At 33.7% G+C, this 22323-nt stretch overlaps 2 protein-coding genes across 7 annotated transcripts in view; one reads left to right on the forward strand and one right to left on the reverse strand.

Moving 5' to 3' along the window:
• LOC307185630 (uncharacterized protein) overlaps positions 1–22323 on the forward strand; it is a 293961-nt gene that overhangs the window by 32607 nt on the left and 239031 nt on the right. For all 6 annotated transcript variants that reach the window (XR_013828125.1, XR_013828126.1, XM_079919960.1 and 3 more), the window contains exon 3: positions 4256–4348. Coding sequence is in view for 1 of the 6 variants with exons in the window: in XM_079919961.1 (XP_079776087.1) it covers positions 4311–4348 (38 nt within the window). In the remaining 5 variants the exon portion in view is untranslated. The remainder of the gene's footprint in view (positions 1–4255; positions 4349–22323) is intronic.
• MYOZ2 (myozenin 2) overlaps positions 1–22323 on the reverse strand; it is a 42600-nt gene that overhangs the window by 7844 nt on the left and 12433 nt on the right. Inside the window, exons 4-6 of the mRNA XM_079919956.1 lie at positions 10658–10827; positions 5498–5627; positions 172–355 (exon numbers count right to left, since the gene is read on the reverse strand). Of these exons, the coding sequence (XP_079776082.1) occupies positions 172–355; positions 5498–5627; positions 10658–10827 (484 nt within the window). The remainder of the gene's footprint in view (positions 1–171; positions 356–5497; positions 5628–10657; positions 10828–22323) is intronic.

The raw sequence follows: 22323 nt of genomic DNA on the forward strand, positions 1-22323 counted from the left end.
TTACACTAAAAAGGGACTAAGGTTTGACATATTAATAATATTGCAAAAATGAGTCTTTGCTATTTAGAGTCTTTAAAAAATTTTTTTCTACCAGAAGATTCAGTTCTCCATACCATGATATAAAAGCCTTGGTATTGCATGCTGAAGTGTCACCCAGGATAATTGAATTACCTGTTAAAGCTCCTGTAATCAGGCAGTTCTGCCTTTCCTTCAGGCTTGAAAAGTTTAGGGTATAAAGCCTCTAAAAGCTCCGGATCATTGCTAATGGCCTGTTCCCAGGGTGACTGGTAGTACTTAGGGACAGCTGTGGTGTTGAATCTTTCAGGAGGAATTTCCTTCAGTGGTCCAGAATATCCTTTGGAAAAATATTGCAAGAATAAGTAAACACAGAGTGCCTAAGAGTTACTAAACTCCACCTAACATTTTCCCATGTTTAATTTTTCATGCAGGGGTAAATTTATGAAGAGTGCATTCTTTTTATGATCTCTCAGAAAAGAGTAGTCTGAAAGTGTGAGACATTTTTAAACCCCTTTTAATTCATGGAATTTTCAAAAGAAACCACTTAGTGTTTAATTTTACCAAATCATAGTTAATTTTTTCCTTGACTATCTTAGTATGTATTTGTTCAGTGAAACTATTAACTTAATTTTTTAAAAATTGTGCCCCTTATATTAATTTATACTAGGCCTTATATACCACACTTAATGGATTAATTTAGAAATGTAAATTGAGTGTCTACTGTGGTCTAGGTTCTGGGGAAATATCAATGAAGACAAAATCTCCCTCCTCTGGAGCTGATTCTTTAGAAGTAACGTTCAGGTGTTGACTATCCTAAATTTCTGAGTGGTCTGTAAAATGTTCAAGCTTCAAAATGGTGAAGCAATTTGTTTCCACTGTCTTAATCAGGCCCTTCTTATTCCCTGATGTGTCCATCCCTTGTTTACTTTGTTCCTGAGGATTTCTAACTTTTCTTCTTCCAGTCTCACCTCCTCAATTTATTTTCACATGAGCTAGAAATTTTCTGTAATTACCATTTAAAAGTCACACAAATTCCTGGCATAAACGTGAAACCATTTTCACATGCATTAAGTGACATTCTTCAAGTCTTCAAAGGCACAGCTGTTTACTCTCCAGCTATACTACCATACCACCTAGTTATGTCTTTCATATAATTCTCTCTTCCACCATGTCAAAACCTCTACCATGTGATCACTCCTACTTTGGGGTTTCCCTGATGCTCTTTTCCTTCTCTAAAATGTTTTCAGTTTTCTTCTGTCAAACCATGCCTATCCTTTCTTTACACTAAAAATTACTTTTTCTTTTCCAAAAACTCTTGATAATTTCACCAGTAGACAGTTATTTTTTGCAATAATTTAATTTTCTTCTGATTGTCTCCGGTATCAAATGGTAGTCTCTTTGGTAAGCTGCTTCTCTCCGCTTGCCGCTTAAATGTTGGTGTTACCCAAAGCTCTTTTCTTAGACTATACACTCTGCCTAGAAAATTTCATTTATATTCTTGGCTTTAACTGTGACCTACATATTGACAATTCCAAGGTTTGTTTTTGATCTCCAGGCCCTTCTATTCAACCACCTATTATATTTGTCCAAATTAATACTCTCCTGGCACTCTTTATAACCTATCTAGACCTACATGTATCCGTTTTCCAATACATGCTGCTTCTTTTTGTATATTGGTCATCTTAGCAAATGTTATTACTACCCTCAGATGTCCAAGACAGAAGCACTGTCCTAAACAATTCCTCATTCCCACAACAAATCAGTAAGTATTACCAACTATATTTGAGGATTTCTAAAATAGGGGCCCTCAACTTTGTGTTTCTGAATCACCTTGGGCACCGACTTAAAATGTTGATAATGGAGTCTTCCCTCCAAAGACAGGAAGTTTCAGATATTGCTTACAAATTGTATGCAGGTGATTTGCAAACAGAACATTGGGAGATCTTGTTCTAGCAAATTACCTCTTTCCTCCTCATTTCCATTTTTCCCTACCTGGTTCAGGCCCTGCACATCTCTTGCCTGGGTTTTCACAGTAGCCTTCATACTTATCCTTTAGCTCTCAACCCTTCGTCCAGGCACCTCCCTGTTGCTGCCTGAGTGACCTTTTTAAGTGGAAAACTTTATCAGGTCACTCACTTCCCTTACTCCAGGTTCTATTATGGCTCCCCAGGACAAAAGTCAAAACTACTCAGCAAGGGAATTCCTTGGTGGTCCAATGGTTAGCACTTTCACTGCCATGGCCTGTGTTCAATCCCTGGTCAGGGAACTAAGATCCCACAAGCCATGCAGTGTGGCCAAAAAAAGAAAACTATTCAGTATGACACAAATGGCCCTACCTAGCTGTCCAGCCAGCCTCATCTCCTGCCTTCTCCTCTCACATTTTATGTTCCAGAACTGTGGATCTACTTGAAACTTGTATCCCGTTATGCCTCCCTATTTGTTCCATTTGTTCCCTGTGCCTGGAACACTCTCTCTAACTCTTGTCACCTACAAATTGCTATTTTAAGCCTTAGCTTGAGGTTATCACTTCTGTTTATTCACTCCTGACTTTCCCAGGAAAGCAGAGTTACCTTTTACCATGTCTTTTCTTTGTATAGTATACATAACTCCATTACCATGACTACCACATTTTATTTCCTATTCCTTTCCTAAAATTGATCAGAGTCAACCATATAGAAATTGGAAAATTTCAAATTCTGTATTTTTAAAAACGTATTCAAATCCCACTACCAAAACACAATTTTTCCCATTTTTCTTCACCTATAAGCATAATGATCACATAACTATAATTCTAGTGCACATGGAATCTTGTATTTTATTGCAAATCAATTTTGTTTGAAATACTTTTGAAAGCTTCTACATCATGTTCATGATCATTTTAAGGGTTTTGTAATAATCTAATAATAATCTATTGACTTGAGGAACTATAAATGGTCTAATCTTTTCACATTTTTGAACATTCCAGGTTTTCAGATTTTTTAATAGACAGAATTAACTAATAACTTTTTTCTTTTTTTGATACGCTGAATTATTTACAAGAAAGAATCCACATAGTTTAACCTCTGAGAAATAATACAATTCAACAATGCTATATGCCAACATTTTTGTTTGATTTTTAAATATATTTTTAATATAACTTATTTAAATTCAAAGGAACTTCATTCCTACAGTATTGTGGCATCGTAAGACTTATTAATTCATATTTGAGATAAGTTGGCTTGTGGAGACATAGTAGGTTAATCAATAAAAATTTTTGCTAAATTGGGATAAGCTATAATTTGCCCCCTGAATTTGTTATACTTTTCAACTCATCGACCAAGAAGGAAGGATCCATTACTCTTGCTTAATCACAAGCTATCTGATAACCTCCAAACTCTCCCTTTTCTTAGTCTATATTACACAGACATATCCAAATATTTAATAATTGAATATTTAGCTTTAAATAGCTATATGAATTTGTATTTTCAAAATTTCTCTCTCTCTTTATATATATACATACATAGATAGATAGATAGATATTAATAGATAGATTCCTGATGGTAAATAAAATGTACATATGATATTGAATTATATATGCAGAGAGAAAATGAGACTGCAAATATAGTGTGGACATTTGTCCTGTCTCCCTATGTATGATTCCTTGAGGGTAGAGATGAATTTTTCTATTCCTTTTGCAATTTCATAGTTTATGATAATGATTAATAATAAACATTTTAACTTAGTAATGGGAGTAGCAGATTGAATCAACATAAACTTTTCTATATGTCTTCTGTTTCCTATTTAAAAAAAAAACCCGGGCTTCCCTGGTGGCACAGTGATTGAGAGTCCGCCTGCCGATGCAGGGGACACGGGCTCGTGCCCTGGTCCGGGAAGATCCCACATGCCGCAAAGCGGCTAGGCCCGTGAGCCATGGCCGCTGAGCCTGCGCGTCCGGAGCCTGTGTTCCGCAACGGGAGAGGCTACAACAGTGAGAGGCCCGTGTACCGCAAAAAAAAAAAAAAAAAAAAAAAAAAAACCCCTACCATTCCAAACATTAGAAAGCAAGAGGTTGCAATATAGTGGTTGGAGCTAAAAGAATATGTATATAGTCTGTTGAGTATTAAGAATATAAAGGTGGGTAGGGAAAGGATTAATTTTAACTGAATACTTTATTATATGTTAGTGACTATACTTACATTTTCACATTTAATTCTCACAATGACCATGTGCAGTGAGATTTATTTTCCTTATTTTACAGATGGAGAAAACTGAGACTCAAAGAGATTTATTTTCCTTCCCAACACAGTAGTAAAATGGGCAGAAATGAAAGGAGCCTGCAGGTTGAACCCAGGTCTGTCTGATTCTAAAGCTTCTTTTTCCCCCATGTGCTTAATGTTGTATTCGAGAACTTAAAATTGTAAAGCTATTTGAGAACTCTATTACAATGCTTCACTTCAGAATTCTGTGCATTCTAATTGTGTATTTGGTTCCCTTCAATGTTAGTTTATTATGTTTATCAATACCTTTTCTCATTGTGTTCAGGAAGAACGTCCTGATAAGTCTAAGCTCATCAGTGACTGACATTCAACTTACTTTTAAATAAGATTTAATATTATACAGTTGCTTTACTTATATATTTTCAAAAACACTAGTGCTATTTGAGAAGATTTCCAGAAGTACTCTTGCTAAATTTAACTGTTTAATTTACAAACATATGACATAAGTATTGCTAATTTCAATATAAAAGTAGTTGAAAATTTTATAAACCTACTTTATACGTTACTCTTGAGGAAAAACTTAAGGGTATTTGCTTTAAGTTATTTTGAAAAGTTATTGTCTAAATAGATCAGATAATTTTTCTGATTGAATATTTCAAAATCAAACAGTACTTCTAAGTAACATATACTGATTTGGATAGCATTTGCTTCTCTTTTAAGATAATAAACAAATATACAGTATTAAAGGATTGCATTTAAGGTTCTGTAAGAGAGCAGAAAATAACAAAAGCAGTCTCCACAAGGTCGCTTCACATGAGGCATCTGTAAATTTGGTACCAGATCTGGATTTAATTCTTGAACAGTCAATATTGGCTTATAGCTATTCACAACCTCAGGTTCTTAATTTGTAAAATGAGGATTATAATAAATGTCATAGAGTTATTATTAAATTAGACAAATATATATCATAGCAATTCATAAATTATACAGTTCTATACAAATAGGATTTCAATATAATTACAAACAACTTAATTTTTAATATAATAGGTGATTGCCAACAAATACAATGGACCATCTGAAAGAACGTAAGACTCCTGTAAATGTTTTACAAGACTCCTCTAGGTCTAAATCTTTACATTTGTCCTGAACTTATCTACAAAGTAAATATATAATGAGAAAAGCTGTATCATTTAGATACCATTTACTAAAGAATCCAAATGACTTGAGTCATATATTTAAGTGCATAACAACTTTATTGTTCTATTTGTAAGGGGATTAGTTACCTGGTGCAATGTTTTCTGGATTTGGGGGACTTCGTGGATCCGGGGTGTTAGGAGGAGTAAATGGGGCTTGCTGTGAACCACTTTCCAAGTTGCTTCCATCCAATTTCTCATTCTGCATGGCAATATTGTGCTGTATTTGATCAAAAGTAAACTCAACTGAAAACTCAAAAATATTAGATACACTAATAGGAGAAATCATATGTGCAAGATGCCATTTGTATACTTAGAATTTAAATACAATGCCACTTCATTGTTACATGAGGTCTCAATAATTTATATTGTAATTAGTTGAGCTATTGAATGAGAAATTTTACTGATACCAATCTAAGATCTGTTTTGTGATGGCAATCCACTTAATTAATTGAGCCTTACTGTGTGCCAGGCACTGTGTCTAGGGCTTTGTATCAATTATGTAATTTGCTATTCACAACATACCTAAAAGGGAAATCTAAGTATTTAATTTTTAAGTCTTTACTAACTTAATATCATACAGCATACTCACCAAACATACGGCTTAGTCATTGTTACATTACTATTTTATTTATACTTGGGATTTAATGATATGCTTTAATATGCCTTGTTTTAAAATTTAATCTGAAATTTGGACAGCAGTCATATATAACAAAAAATATTTGCACTTTAAGCTGCATGAACTTATAGAAGGAAGAATTTGGGGTTTCTAGAAAATAAAATGCTTAGAAGAGCATTTGTCTTTAAAGTTTTAGGTGAATTTGTTTTACTCTTATAATTTGGGATTTATTCTATGGCAATATAGCAGTTTAAAAACAGTCAGTTTGCATTTTAACAGAGAAAAACAGACATTGTAATAGGTTATATCCTCAGAAATATGGCTAGGACTTATCTCTATGGTAAAGTATTGTTTTAATCATATATGAGAAATATATATATACTTTTTAAAAAGCCAATCTATTTAAGAAGTGCGTAAAGTCAAATCATCTTTTAACTTTAGAAGGAAAAATTTATTGAAAGGCATAGCAAATAAAGACCAATTTTGACTTTCTTCTGTATGACATAAGCAGAAAGTAGTTTAAAATATTTTTTCATTTCTGTATTTATTTATAAGATGATAAGGTAAAGTACAATTTTACAGTTTAATACTTATTCAACTTTATAGAAATGTGAGGATAAAAGACTATTTTGTCCTAAAATCCAAATACTATAATTAAAGGCCATAAATTAAGGCCTCACCTGATAAAATTATGAAGAAAATTAAGTTTATTGCATTTTCAGGCTTCTCCCACCCACAGCCACTCTCCAGGTGCCTTTTACCTTCACCTTACTCTAGGCAGCACCCTGGTAAAGTTGCTGTGGAAATGAGTAGGGCAATGTTAGTAGGGGTAAGCTGGCTTGTGGAGCCATGCAAGAAGGCATGAGAGGCAACATCAACTAGGTGAGTACAGGGTCTTGATTACTGGGCATGAAAGTTTGCATTTTATTCAAGAGGCAATAAGAAACAATTTCTAGAGATGAGTAATGCTATACTCAGATACATCAGTTTTCCATGTTTTGAATTTAGCTCTTGTCTTAAGTGTTCAACTTAATTGACTGGATTAATATCTTTTATCACTTCTGAACCTATATCACCTCTTAGAAAAGAGAAAAGTTCTCCCTAACTTTAATTATAAATAAAAGCTAGTTGACATAAATATAGAAAGTTTAATTGTATCATGCATAAAAATTACTTTTTACAAATTACTGAAATGTGCCCATGAAATGAATTTCACCTAAACTTACAAATCATTCTACCTACATTAATTTAAAAATTGTCACACTAACCTCATTTATAGATAGGAAAATCAACTCTTTCTAAATAGTCATTAATTATCAGGAGACACCTAGTAGCTCTATTGTCATTGTTAAGTATACAAACAAAGGCTTTTAATAGTTGGGTAGTGACTTATTTTAGTTATGATATGAGCCTTAAAGTATTTTTTATAAAGTTATTTTTTGAACAAAATAAATAAATGTTCAGAATCTCAATATATTTAGTTTGGTCTTATTTCAGAATTACTTGTTACAGTATACTTCCCCTTTTCCCAGTATTATCTAATATTTTAAGGATTTTGAAAAGTACATAGTTACTAAAAGCTGATGTAGTCTTAACTGTAAAATGTGAATTGTTTTGATTAACATCCCTTTTGTTGTGATTTATAGAAGGGACTTTTAATTCTGATGAATCATTCTTCTATTTTATTTTCACTCTAATGCTCATTTTCTTCATCCTTTTTTTTTTTTTTTTTGCCTATTTCTGTAAGAAGTTGATCAGTTCATGAACTAGGGCTTCAAAATTGGCATATGTAGCAAGCAACGTATCTTCACTTCTTTTTAAAAATGCCTATTTTCTGTTGTTATTTATGACATAAGAAGTTTTGTGTGGCTTCAGTTTGCCAGTTTCTCAGCAATAGAGTAAGCCCAAAGCTGTGCTTTTTTTTTTTAATAACACTTAATATTTAAACCAATGGCATTCATTACCAGGGAGTTGATTTATATTTTCATCTAATGATGTCCTGAACATTATAATAAAATAAGAAATGCATAAATATAAGTTAAATAATTATTTTGACAATATCTATAGCTCAAGGGAAGCAGTAAAAGGAAAAGGTCATTTCAGAAAATGTAGTCAATAAGTTAATTTGATATAAATCATATAAAGATGATTCAAGAATTAGATTATAAGTAAATAGTTGTTTTCTATTTTTCAATGTTATTTTGTCTCTCTATCACTAGACAAGAGCTATTTATCTTTGAAATCCCAGCATAGTTTCTAGAACATGGTAGGCAATCAATAAATTTTTGCCAAAAGTATAAATAAATGAATGGAACTAGACCTGAACCTAATATTTTTTAAATTCCTGTCACATTATCAATGCTTGCTTCAAGTTGCAATCTAATACCGTGATAAAGCAAATGTGTCATCATACAATGTAGCTCACTACCTTCCTCAGTGATTTATTATGCAGGTCATTTTTAGAATTAGGATCAGAGAACACAGATCTTTAAAGCCAGAAAACACCTTACAAAACCATTTGCATCAATCCCTTATTTTATAAATGAGAAAACAGGTCCAGAAAGGCAAAGAAAGTTTTAAATTGACTCCAAATTACACAGATTATGGGAGAGCCAGGACTGAACCCTGGTCTTCCAGTTTCCAGGCCAGAGTTTCTTTTAATTACACCATGACAAGTGTCAGTGCAAGAACTCTAGAATTCTGAGAGCTGGGTTTCAGTCTACTTATTATGGTGTTACTTAAGCCAAATAAATATATGTACTTCCTTGAATACTACTTTCCTCATTTCTAAAGAAGAGAGAGTAAATTTCATCAGACTTCAGAGTATGTTATGTAACTCAATGACATGTGACTTTATTCCATATATTATTATTGTTTATTGCTCTATGTTATTTATCAGCATTTAATTGTTTATTTCAATATAGCTATTTGGGATTATTTTATTTATTTAGTTCCCAATCTTCTAGGAACACTGAAAAACTATCAAGACCTGTTCTTAAACATTTTACCTATGACCAGAACATTTGACCACAGGTGTATAAGGTTATTGTCAGTAATTGGAAATACTAGTGATAAGAGAATATGCTTTATTCTAATGGACATTTTAAATCTCATTGTACCTTCCACCAGAACTGTAGTTAAAGCATTATACTTAGAGATATAAATGTAAGTTATGAAAACTAGATTTATTCATTTATTCAGATGTCTAGACTTGTAGATGACTTTTCAGAGAATCTCCCTTAAGCTGCTATATTTCATATTATTCTTCAAAGCTGCTTCTCTGTTGTCATTATTGAAAGAATATGATTATATAATTACACTCTGTCAGATGAGTTAAGGGTTATTTTAGGCTCATGCTGTATTAGCTGCAGACATTTTCTGATAAGATGATACTGGGCATAGTTATAGGGTAACATAACATTGCATTTATCCATGACTTCAAGTGAAAACCATTCTTCATAAGTGTAAATACTATGGTTGAGTAAAATTTGATGTCTAACTGAATTCATAATTATAACTAAATTCAATTCATGGATGTTGAAGGATGCTCATTAATGTGAAAAGAAACTGTTTAAGATGTTCTCTAACCATTTATTGTTAACCAGCATCATAACAAGGGAAATAGTTCAGGAATGAAAAAAATTGTATTGTTTGTGAGTGCGGTTGTTAGTTCTGTAATGTGTTTTAGTAATTATGATAAAAGGTCAGTGAAACCAGTCTGTTTGCTTTAAAGAATTTAGCTGTCCATTCAAAACAACTTAACTATGATGGCAGCTGGAAAGGTTTCAGGTTTAAATTCATAAGTAAACTTATAGACTTTTCATAGCTACAGGAAGAAACTCTCAATAAAAATACACAAAAGACAAAAAAACAACTTATATTTGTTGTAGTCTCTAGCATCTCCTCAAATTTAGAACCAATGCACTGTTGCTTTTTGATTCTTCATACCTGGTATTTTATTTTTAAAGTCATTTTCCCAAAGCTAATTGTTTTTCTACTACGAACTTCTTCCTCTAAAATCTCTCTGAATGACAAGAGAATATGGTATTCATGCAATATGTAAAATATTGTTTGCTTTTTTAAACTTCTGATTGATGAAAACTTTTGTCCAAAGAGTTTTATCCACATTGGTTTTGTTGTTAATAAATAACAGACTTCTCTACACAATGTGGAATAAATGCTTTGAAAGGAGATCAACTGTGTCTGTAGTTCCCAGGCATGTTTTACTGCCAGGATGTATTCAGCCAATAAATGCTTATACTTACTTTATGGAGCACTGTGTGCTTTGGAAATATTTCCATCCCAAACATTTAACCAGTGGTGATAAGACCATGGAAACTTTTAGTACCACAATGTCCACTCCCTCTCCCTGGTCTTAGCAGAACAGAGGAGCTCGTCAGTGCCAAATCTACAAACTTACAATGTCTGTACTGAACTAAAAAGATACTCATATCATGCATAATATTTCCTTTGTTTATCCACCTAAACTATTCATTATCATGAAACTAAAAAGTCTAACAGAATCAATGAAAAGAAAATTTGTAGAATACTTGTTTGAGAATCTAATAACACATATAAATTTAGAAGTGCTGCCCGTTTATTTAGATACCACATTATCAAGTTATACCTACATTTATTTGTGCTTTAGATTCATAATGGAAATTTTCAAATGTATATTTGTCAGATCTTCTTTGTCGCATCTTAAACAGTCTGGCACCACGGTTACTGAGATGGGATAATTCTTCCAACATGATGTCTCTGGGGATGCTGACTTTTTTGCCCAGGTCCATGCCATCTACATCTGTAAAACAATATTCATGTGCATGAAAACCCCAAGATAAGCATTTTTAAGTGCTTTGCTAAATTTCATAATTTATTGCCCGCTATATGCTAGTATAGTGACTAAAATATAGGCTCTTTACTCAGACTGCCTTGGGTTGAATTCTGGCTCTACTACTTTCTAACTGTATGATCATAGATATGTTACTTATTTTTTGTAAACCTCAATTTCCTTATCTCTAAAGTGGGGCTAATAATAACACCTACTGCATAGGGTTGATTTGAGGATTAAATAAAATGTTTCTTATCAAACACTTAGCATCATACCTGGCACATAGAAAGAGTGAATGAAAGTAAGCTAATGACACTATTAATTTAATCTTTCCTTATTTAGTGAGTTTTCAAACAACACTGATCATAATTCTCTTCATAAGCTCTGTTTGACTCCCAACATTTTTCTGTATCAATTTTAGCAGTCTCTGTTACAAGAATGTCTACCCTTTGGCCCATGCCACCCATTTTCCTATCTCTGTCAGAATGCTATTCATTCTGCATCTAGCACCAAGGAGCCTAACATAAAGTAGGTAGGTGATAAGCATTAAATGAACAAATCCTTCTCAATCTAGCCTATGTGCCATTTCTGTCAATTCCTTCTCTAAAATCTTTATTCATAATTATTCATGCCTTTTCTGTATTCCCATAGCACTGAATCACAATTACTTGATTCCGTTTTACTTATTTTATGGCTTGCACATTCTTTATGTTTTTGTCTTTGTGTCCCCCATGCCTTAAATATAGGAGATGTTCAGTAAACAACTGAATGTAAACAACAGTAAACAACTGAGATGTTCAGTAAACAACTGTTATTTTCTATTTCTAGTACTGAAGGACTTTTCTAAAATCCCAAAGAAATAAAACTCCTCCACTTGCACCTTTAATCAGAAATATCTTTTTGTGTAACCCACAGAGTTCTTTTGCCACTGTGGACTGTTCTTAAATGCAAAGAAGAAAAATTGGACCATTTGTAAAATAAATAATTATGCTGGTTGATGGGGACAACATTTTCTGATGTAACAAATTAACCCTAATAATTAGGCTTTTGGAGGTCTTTAGGGATAAAATAATAAAATTACTTACAAATTTTCTCCCCATTTTGCCTTGAAAAAAAATCAATTTGTTTATATATTTTGATGTTACCCAGAGAGGAGCTCCACTAATTATAAAAATTATAATATCAAGACTTCTGCTTCTGGGAAGATAGAATAGATCTACTTTTCCCTATACCTTTACTAAGTAAAACTAAAAATCCTGGACATTATGTATAAAATAAACATAAGAAGACTCTGGAAGTTGGAGAGAAGAAGGCAGACCAGCTAGGGACAACAAGTCCTTCCTCAGGATCCAAGGAACAACAAGGTACTGAATTCTCTGGGTTTTCTTTTAGCCCCATATATCCCAGACTTGGAGCTGAAGATGCTATTAACCCAGAAACACCAAAAGGTGCAGCCAAAAGCCTCCAAAAAGATTGTTCTCACTAGCCAAGACCAGGAAAGAAGCAACCTAGAAAGACAGAAAACTTTTAGACAATAGCTACTCTACTTCAGCCAAATACCACAGGAAAAACTTTGGCCTCACCCATATCAACAAAGTTCAAGTGGGGAGCCCAGAATTTTACCCTTGCAAGGCTGTAATGAGGTGCCCCGATGCTCCCATAAGGGTGGTATCAGAGGGGCTAAGGAGGAAGCTGGGACTTTCATCCCTGTCAGCCAGTAACAACCCTCCATCCCTGTAGTGTTAGTGGAGACCAGGTGGGGATTCTGAACTCCTACCCCCTCCTACTAGTAACTAAGTGACCCTCCTCAAGTTTCAGTAGGGGCCAACTGGGAAACCTTGACTTCCTACTTCCACCTGGCAGTGATGAGGTGGCACTCTCCTTCCCCTGCTGAAGCAGTGTCAGACTAGGATAGATAAAACAGAAGGCTTAAATAAGAGCAAGATTCTTAGAACATAATATGACAATATGCAGGCTCAAATAAAAAAATCATTTGTCATACCAAGAATCAGGAAGATCTCAAACTGAATGAAAAAAGACAGGTGCCAACATGAGGTGACTGAGATATTAAAATTAAATAACAAAGATTTTAAAGCAGCCATGATAAAAATACTTCAAAGAGCAATTACAAATTTCTGGAAACAAATGAAAGAAAAATAGAAAATTTTAGCAAAGAAATAAAAAATCATGGCAGAGAAATAAAAGTTGTAAAGAACCAAATGGAAACATTAGAACTGAAAAATAAAATACCCAAAATGAGAAGTTCAGTGGATGGATTCAGTAGCAGAATGGAGGGAATAAAGGAAAGAAATGGTGAATTGAGAGATAGAACAATGGAAATTACCCAATAATAACAACAGAGAAAAACAAATAGACTGGGAAAAAAAAAAAAAAAGAAAGCCTTAGGGATTGGTGTGACCAGAACAAAAGATACAGCATTTGTATCACTGAAGTCCCAGAAGGAGAGGAGGAGGCATGTGGGACTGGAAAAGTACACAAGGAAATAATGGCTGAAAACGTCCCCAATTTGGCAAGAGACATAAACCTACAGATTCAAGAAGCTAAAAGCATTCTATAAAAGATAAATCTATAGAACTCTACAACAAGACATATTATAAACTTCTAAAAACTAAAGACAATGGGAAAATCTTGAAAGCAGCCAGAGGAAAATGACAACTTACCTATAGGGAGAAAAAAATGAGAATGACAGTGGATTTCTCATTAGAAATCATGAAGTTCAGAAGGAAGTGGCACAAAAATGCTGAAAAAAAAGAAATGTCAACCCAGAATCTGATACCCAATGAAAATATTCTTTAGAAATAAAGGGGAAATTGAGACATCTTCAGATGAAGGAAAACTAGGAAATTTGTTGCCTGGAGACCTACCCTCGAAGAATGGTTCATGCTGTTACAACAAAATATCAAAGACTGGTGGCTAATAAACAACAGAAATATATTTCTCATAGGCCTGGAAGCTGAAAGTCTGAGATCTGTGTGCCAGCATAGTAGGTTCAGTTGAAATCATTCTTCTGAGTTGTAGACTGCCCACTTCTTACTGTGTTCTCACATGGTAGAAGGGACAAGAAAGCTCTCTTGGGCTTCTTTCATAAGGTCTTTAATATCATTCATGAAGACCCCACCCTCATGGCCTAGTCACTTCCCAAAGGCCCCATGTCCTAATACCATCAGGGACATTAAGATTTCAATATTTGAATTCTGGGGGGCCACAAATATTCAGACCATAGCAAATAACTAAATTAAGTTCTTTAAACAAAAGGGAAACAATAAAATAAGGAATCTTAGAACATCGGAACAAAAAAAGATTACAGTAAGCAAAAACATGGGTAAATACAGTAAGCCTTCCTTCCCCTCTTGAGTTTTCTAAATTATGTTTGATCATAGAAGCAAAAATTATAAAACTCTGATATAAATATATGTAGAAAATAGTTAACACAATTTTATTATAAACAGGGGAGGGTAAATAGACATGAAGTTAGATAAGTTTTCTGTACTTCACTTGAACTGATAAAATGACAATATCCGTAGACTTTGATAAGTTAAGCACATATAATGTAATAGAACAACTACCAAAAACTATACAGGTACACTTGAAAAACTATAGATAAATAAAAATGGAATTCTGAAACATGTGCAAGTAATCCGTAGGAAGCTAGGAAAAAGAAAACAGAAGGGAAAAACAGAGACAACAAACAGAAAACAAAAAATAAACTGATAGACTTAAGCTCTACTACATCAGTAGTAGAGCTTAAATAAAAATATTCTAAATACCCTAATTAAAGGATAGAGACTAGCAGACTGGATTTTAAAACATGACCCAAGGGCTTCCCTGGTGGCGCAGTGGTTGAGAGTCCGCCTGCCGATGAAGGGGACATGGGTTTGTGCCCCGGTCCGGGAAGATCCCACATGCCACAGAGAGGCTGGGCCCATGAGCCATGGCCGCTGAGCCTGCACATCCAGAGCCTGTGCTCCTCAACGGGAGAGGCCACAACAGTGAGAGGCCCGCGTACCGCAAAAAAACAAAAAAACAAAACATGACCCAAATATAAGCTGTCTAGAAGAAACTCACTTCAAGTAAGTGCCTTGAACAATATAGGCAAGTTGAAAGTAACAGGATAGAAAAAGATATCAAGCAAACATTAATCAATGGAAAGCAGAAGCGCTTATGTTAATTCCAAAGTGGACTTCAGAGCAAAGAAAATTTCCAGAGACAGAGATTAAATGATTTAATATGATTTATGATTTAATAATGATTAAATAATGATTTAATAATGATTAATAATGATTAATAATGATTAATAATAATGATTAATAATAATGATTAATAATGATTAAAGTGTCAATCCACCAAGAAGACCTAGAAATCCTAAATGTGTATGCACCAAAAAACAGAGCTGCAAATGGAACAAAAATTAATAGAACTAAAAGGAGAAATAGATAAACCCACAATTAGAGTTGGAGACTTCAACATTCCTCTCTCAACAAGTGATAGGACAACAGAGAGAAAATCAGCAAGGATATAAAAGAAATCAACAACACCATCAACCAGTAGGATATAATCCTACTGTTTATAAAATATTTATAAACAGCATAAAATATTCTACTGAACAACAATAGAACACACATTCTTTCCAAGTGCACATGGAGTATATACCAAGATAGACCAATATCTTGGACCATAAAGTAAGCTTCAACAAATTTAAAAGAATCAAAATTATATACAGTATGATCTCTGATCACAATGGAATCACACTAGAAATGAGTAACAAAAAGTTTACAGAAAAATCTCCAAACATTTGGAAACTAAAAAAAAAATCAACTTCTAAACAATCCATGAGTCAAAGAAGAAGTCTCAAGGGAAATAAAAAAATTCATTGAACTCATTGAAATTAAAAATAGAGCATATCAGATTTATGGGGCACAGACAGTACAGTGCTGGGAGGGACATTTATAGCACTAAATGCATACATTAAAAAAAGAGGAAAAGTATCAAATCTATACTATAAACCCAAAGCAAGCAGAAGGAAGAAAATAATAAAGATAAGAGTAGAAATTAAAAACAGAAAAACAGTAGAGAAAAATCAGTTGAGCACAGAGTTGGCTTTTGAAAAGATCAGTAAAATTGACAAACCTCTAGCTAGACTGACACAGAAAAATAGAAATGTAGAAGATACAAATTACCAGTATCAGGAACAAAATAGGGGATATCACTACAGCCACTGCAGATAGCAAATGGATAAAAAGAGAATACTATGAACAACGCTACATGTAAATTCACATAAATTTGAAAACAGAAAAAATATGACCAATCCCTTGAAAAGCAGAAAGTAACACATCTCACCCAACATGAAGTAGATAATTTGATTAATCCTATAGCTATAAGGCAATTGAATTTATAATTCTAAAATCTCCCCCAAAAGATATCTTCAGACCTAGATGGTTTTACCAGAGAATTCTACCAAACATTTAAAGAAGAATTAACGCCAATGCTACATAGTCTCTTCCTGAAAACAGAAGATGAAGGAACACTTCCCAATTAACTTATTACCTTGATAGCTAACAGAAACAACACACAAAAAAAGAAGCTACAGATCAATATCCCTCATGCTTATAGAAGCAAAAATCTTTACCAAAATATTAGTAAATAGAATTCAACAATACAGAAAAAGAATTCTATACCATGAATAAGTGGGGTTTATTCCAGGGATACAAGATTGGTTCAATATTCAGAAATCAATGTATTCTACCATATTAAATGGCTAAAGAAGAAAAATTACATGATCATACCTTTGGGATCTAGGGCTGGACAAAATGTTGTTAAACTTGACACCAAAAGCACAGTCCATAAAAGGAACTTTGCTTAATTAAGCAAAATTAAATACTTTTGCTCTGAGAAAGACTGTGTTAAGAGGATGAAAAAACAAACTACAGAGTAGGAAACAATATTTGCAAACCACATATTTGAAAACAGACTAGAATATGTAAAGAACTCTTAAAACTCATCAGTAAAAAAGCAAACAATCCAATTAGAACGTGGGCAAAAGACAGGAAGAGATATTTCACTGAAGAAGATATACAGATGGCAAATAAGCATAGGAAAAGATGTTCAACATTATTAATTAGAAAGATGCAAATTAAAACCATGAGATATAACTATACACATATCAGAATGGCCAAAATGAAAAATAGTGACAGCATCTAATGCTGGGGAGGGTGTGGAGAAACTGGATCACTCATACATCACTGTTGGAAATGTAAAATGGTACAGCCACCCTAGAAAATAATTTAATAGGCTCTGTTAAAAACTGAACATAGGACTACCAGCAATACTGGGCATTTATCCCAGTGAAATGAAAGCTTATGTGCATACAAAAACCTATACACAAATGGTCATAGCAGCTTTATTCTTAATAATAATAAAAGAAACAACTCAAATGTACTTTAATGAGTAGGTAAAAAGTTAAAAACACTGTGGTCCATCCAAAGCATGGTACTCAGCAATAAAAACGAACAAACTATTGAAACACAGCAAATGGATCTATCTTGAGGGAATTACACTGAGTGAAAAAAGCCAATCCCCAAAGGTTACATACTGTATGATTCCATTTTATAGCATCTTAAAATGAAAAGATATATATATATATAAATGGGAGACATTAGTGATTGGTAGGACTCTCTTGACTGCATGAATATCAATATTCTGGTTGTGATATTGTACTATACTTTTACAAGATTTTGCTCTTGTGGGAAACTGGGAAAAGGTATGTGGGATTGCTTGGTATTCTTTCTTACAGCTCCATGTAAACTACATTTATATCAAAATTAAAAGTTTAATAGAGCTATCAAGCCATGAAAAGACATGAATGGCCCTTAAATGTATATTGCTAAGTGAAAAAAGCCAGTCTGTAATGGCTACTATATGACTCCAACTCTATGACATTCTGGAAAAGACAAAACCTTGGAAGACAGTAAAAGAATCACTGGCTGCCAAGCGGCTGTGTGGAGGGAGTGGAGATGAAGAGGTTGAGCACAGGGGAATCTTAGGGCAGTGAGACTCTTCTGTATGATACTGTAATGGCAGACGCGTGACAGTGTGCATTCATGAAAACCCATAGGACAGTGCCGCACAGTGTGAAACTTTATGTAAACTGTGGACTTCAGTTAATAATACTACGTCGATATTGGTCCGTCAATCATAACGAGTATAACGCACTAATGCAAGATGGTAATAATAGGAGAAACTGTGTGTTGGGAGGAGAAGGGGTATATAGGAACATTATACTATACTTTCTGTTTAGTTTTTCTGTAAACCTAAAACCGCTCTAAAAAATAAAGTCTATTATTAAAAAAATGTTCAATTTAAAAAATTTCCATAGCCCTTCCTAATGCAGCGCAGAGTGGCATTGTCTACTCTCTAAGGTGAAAAAAAAAAAAATTACAGTCCCCAGGGTTGGCAGAAATAGCTTATGGAAGAGGAATGAAGGTGCACAGCAGGGTAGATGAGGATATTTTACAGTTTCCTGGGATTTGTTTGCCAGCTCTGCTGAGTTCTACAGGGAATATTCACTATTGTTTATTTGCAAGTGTTTGGAGTCTGTTACTGTGTGCTAGCAACATGGAAGGAGCTGGATTATTTTTCAGTGTGTCTATGAATATATCCCTCAGTGTTCTAGAAAGTGTGACAGGAGTGGACTGTTTCAGCTTTTTGATTCTGGAATCAAAATAGCAAGTTCCCTTTAGATCGCAAATGACCAAAAAGACACAATATGGCTTATAGTAATTTGATGCAATACTACGGGGTGGAGGGGAAATCTCCTTTAAATGCTTCTTAAAATAATTCAATTAGCAATGCAAGAGAGAGAAACAGGATAAAATAATAACACAGAAAATCGAAATCGATAGATTGTTTTTTGTCCATTAACCTTCTAGGAATACACATTCTATGTAATGTATTTATATATGACAAATAATGTTTTTAAACAAATGTTTTAATGGGACATTTTCAGGAAATAAAAATGCCCCAAAGCAGGCAGCCACTAGAAAATGCAAAAACAACAGTCTTTATATTATAGCAATGGAATCTCTCCTTACAGTTAAGGCTACAAAGTTTTTTCATAAGGAAACCAAAACAGGGATGCAGCTTTTCTCTTTCTCTCCTTTTCTGTTACCAATTTGAGTCATTATAAACAGTTAAATGAAAATAGAGGAGCTAGAAAAAGGAATAGCATATTATTATGTTATTTTCTATAAGTTCTAAATTTCAAGCTATGGCATAAGTTTAATTTGGGGATCCCAAGACAAAAATTTGAGAAAATGTTTTTATCTCATTTTCCTCTTCCTAATGGCCCCCAGTATTAGCTGATTCCACCAATGTTTCTGAAATAACCACATGCCCTACTTGAATTCCATCCCTCTGGCCACTTAGATTTACAATAGTTTTCTGGGGTATATTTGACAGGAATTAAATAACCTTTGTGATTGATACAGGAACAGGTGTGTGACCTGACCTAGGTCAATGAGGCAAAATATCAGGACTTTTCTTTGTGTACATTGTGTCAAAGATACTTTCTTTTCCTGCTGCAGGTAAGCACGGATGTATATTGCCCAGGAAACTGTTGGTATGCACTTGATAAAATGATAGAGCCAGATGTGGGGTGAAGCTTACCCCAAGAAAATCAGAGCAGAGGGAGAAAGAAACCTGGTCCTTAGTGGCATACTTGAGCTGCCAGATGAAGACTTATCAAATCACCTCTGAACTTTTCAGTTATGTGAGGCAATAAATTCCCTTTAGTTCGTTTCTGATTTTCTGCTATTTTCAACTAAAAGCATGCTAACTATGGTTATTCTCTTCAGATCTTCATCTCACTGATGTAGGTCCAAAAAGTCTATTAAGATTGGAATCAAGAAAGAGTAAAGAAGAATAGCCTAGAAGCCCAGCAATGGGGGCCTCGAAGAGGAGAGGAAAAAAAGAGCAGAAGTATAAAATATGGATATACCTCTGGCCAGACTCATTTGGGCTCATAAGAAACATTCACTCCTTTTTAGCAAAACACAGTAATCATCACCCAAGTTGCTACAAGGAGTAGATGTGCAGCAAGAGCCATGAGGAACTTACCTACCCTCAATAATCAGTTGGTACAATCCATTATTACTAGTAAATTTATACCACAAGAGAGGAGATAAAAGAGACAAAAAGGAAAGAGGAGAAGGCACACAAAATAATTGACCAACTCTCAACTCTCTTTGCTTATTCTTCATACTTCCTTCTACTACCTTTAAGGCTAAATTTTCTCCCTCTTACTCTGCAAGTAACAGACAGTGAGTTAATAGTTGGCTTTGAGTGACCATCTAAAGGTCCTGTGTATCTCTGGGACCAGAAGCACTGCATGAGAAATCTAGTGGTGTGTGGAGCAGGCTTGTACTGGTTCACAAGAGTCGACTGATAAATTTTCAGAAATTCTGTTAGCCAGTAGTTAAACTCAGTGAACATAACCACTATTAAAATTAAATTATATAAACTTAATAATAAGTTATATTAAAAAGAAAGCAATAAATACTCAAAAATATCACTTTCTAAATGTTTTACTCCTTTTTGCTATTATCTATGCTCTTGATGTTTTCTTATACCTATTATATCTGTATGGTGGAAATACTGTATAGTGTTGTATTACTACACATCTCTTCCCAACTCTGCATTCAGTTTCTCCTTGATGGTAGCTCAAAATTGGCCATGGCAAGAGTATTTATACCACAGAAATTGGCAAATTCTACAACCCAAGGCATTTTTCCCCCTAAAGAACCAGTTAAATATTCACTAGCATACTGATAGAGACATAGGAACATTTTAAGTCAATATATTTTGCATAAACAAACAAACAATAAAAGACATAAACTAAATTCTCCAAGGTTTTTTTTTCCCCTTCCCTTCCAGTAGTTAAGTTTATGATGTAATTGGCGCTGGAGTTCCAGACCATCTGTGAGTTGGGAAATCTAATGTATGAACACTTTCATTTACTTAAACTTTCAGAGTGAAAAGAATGGTGTCAACTGAGCAGATAGAATCCAAGTTCAGCTGTTCCCTGCCCTTTATTGCAAACCTCTGTGCAGGGTCTTAACAGTGTGTTTAATCTGGATGCCTGATAAATGATATAACTTATTCAGGGTTCATATCCTTGCCCTGATGGATTAGAAGGTTGTCTTTGTGGCATTAGATCATCTATTGAAAATAATATTGCTAGGCATGCTTTCCTGTTAATGTCGTTTATAGTGATCCAGAATTTTCCATTTATTCTTTAAAGATTTTATAGGACTTAATCTATTATAGTTTGCTATTATTTTAAGGAAATAATGATTATTTTGGAATAAATATCTAATTATAAAAAACTATTACAATATAACTTTAGTGTCTTGACCATTATCAAATTAATTCACAAAAACCTCCACATTTTTCAATCTACTAGAAATATTAAATAATTGTAATCAATATTCTTTCTCAGTAATGTCCTCAAATGTGCATTATTTTTGTAGCTAAATTAAGATTTAAAATCTTACATTAAAAAGTTCAAACTTTTGATTTTTGAATATACTTTCCTTCCACTTTAACCATATTACTATGAGTACTGGAAACCAAATGGAAAATTGCATTTTATTGGGAGAGTATCAGTGATCTTTGAAAATGTGATCAATTCCTTTTTCAAACCTTTCTTCAATATGTAGTCTTATGAGCAGACACTGAACCTAAATTCCTCCAAAAAACATTTTTTTTTCACATTTATATCATAGGTTAACATTCTAAAACTTAGTCAACAAGGATTTATGTGTGCACAGGTAGTTCTGTATTTTTAATTTGTAATTTTGATCCTGCCAAAGTTACATATTTAGTTAGATCAGTGAATCCAATTCATAGTTTGTAAGGATACCCACTTATAAATAATAGTAGTAAGACGAAAGATCTTTTAAAACTGTTTCGCCATGATTCACGGGCAGCTGCAATTCTGGTAAAATGGGCAAAACCACAGAAGGGGAGATAACTGAAATTGATTTGCTTTAGGGTGGTCCTATCAATTTACTTAAAAGCCTGATTGAAGCCAAGGGATTTTCTCTACACTTAACAGGACTCTTCTGCCTGTTTACAGACAGTTGGCCTGTGTAGATTGAATAATAGTCCATAAATATACATTATTGCATACTGCAACATGCATATATACATATTATATAAAAGTTAATAGTCCAGACTGTGGTTTTGAATAATACTTGAAAAGTCTACATTTGATTAAAAGTTTATTAGTAATCTTTAATAATTTTCTGTAGATTAAAAAGTTGATTTTGAAACTCATCTGGGATTCTATATTTTCCTATTTCATATCTCCTTGCCTTGATTTGAGTTCAAAAATTTACTGTTAATGTATTACCATTCAATAACTGTGTAAATCTATAAACATTTAAAAAA

Source organism: Stenella coeruleoalba (assembly GCF_951394435.1).
Source record: "Stenella coeruleoalba genome assembly, chromosome: 4".
Lineage (NCBI taxonomy): Eukaryota > Metazoa > Chordata > Mammalia > Artiodactyla > Delphinidae > Stenella > Stenella coeruleoalba.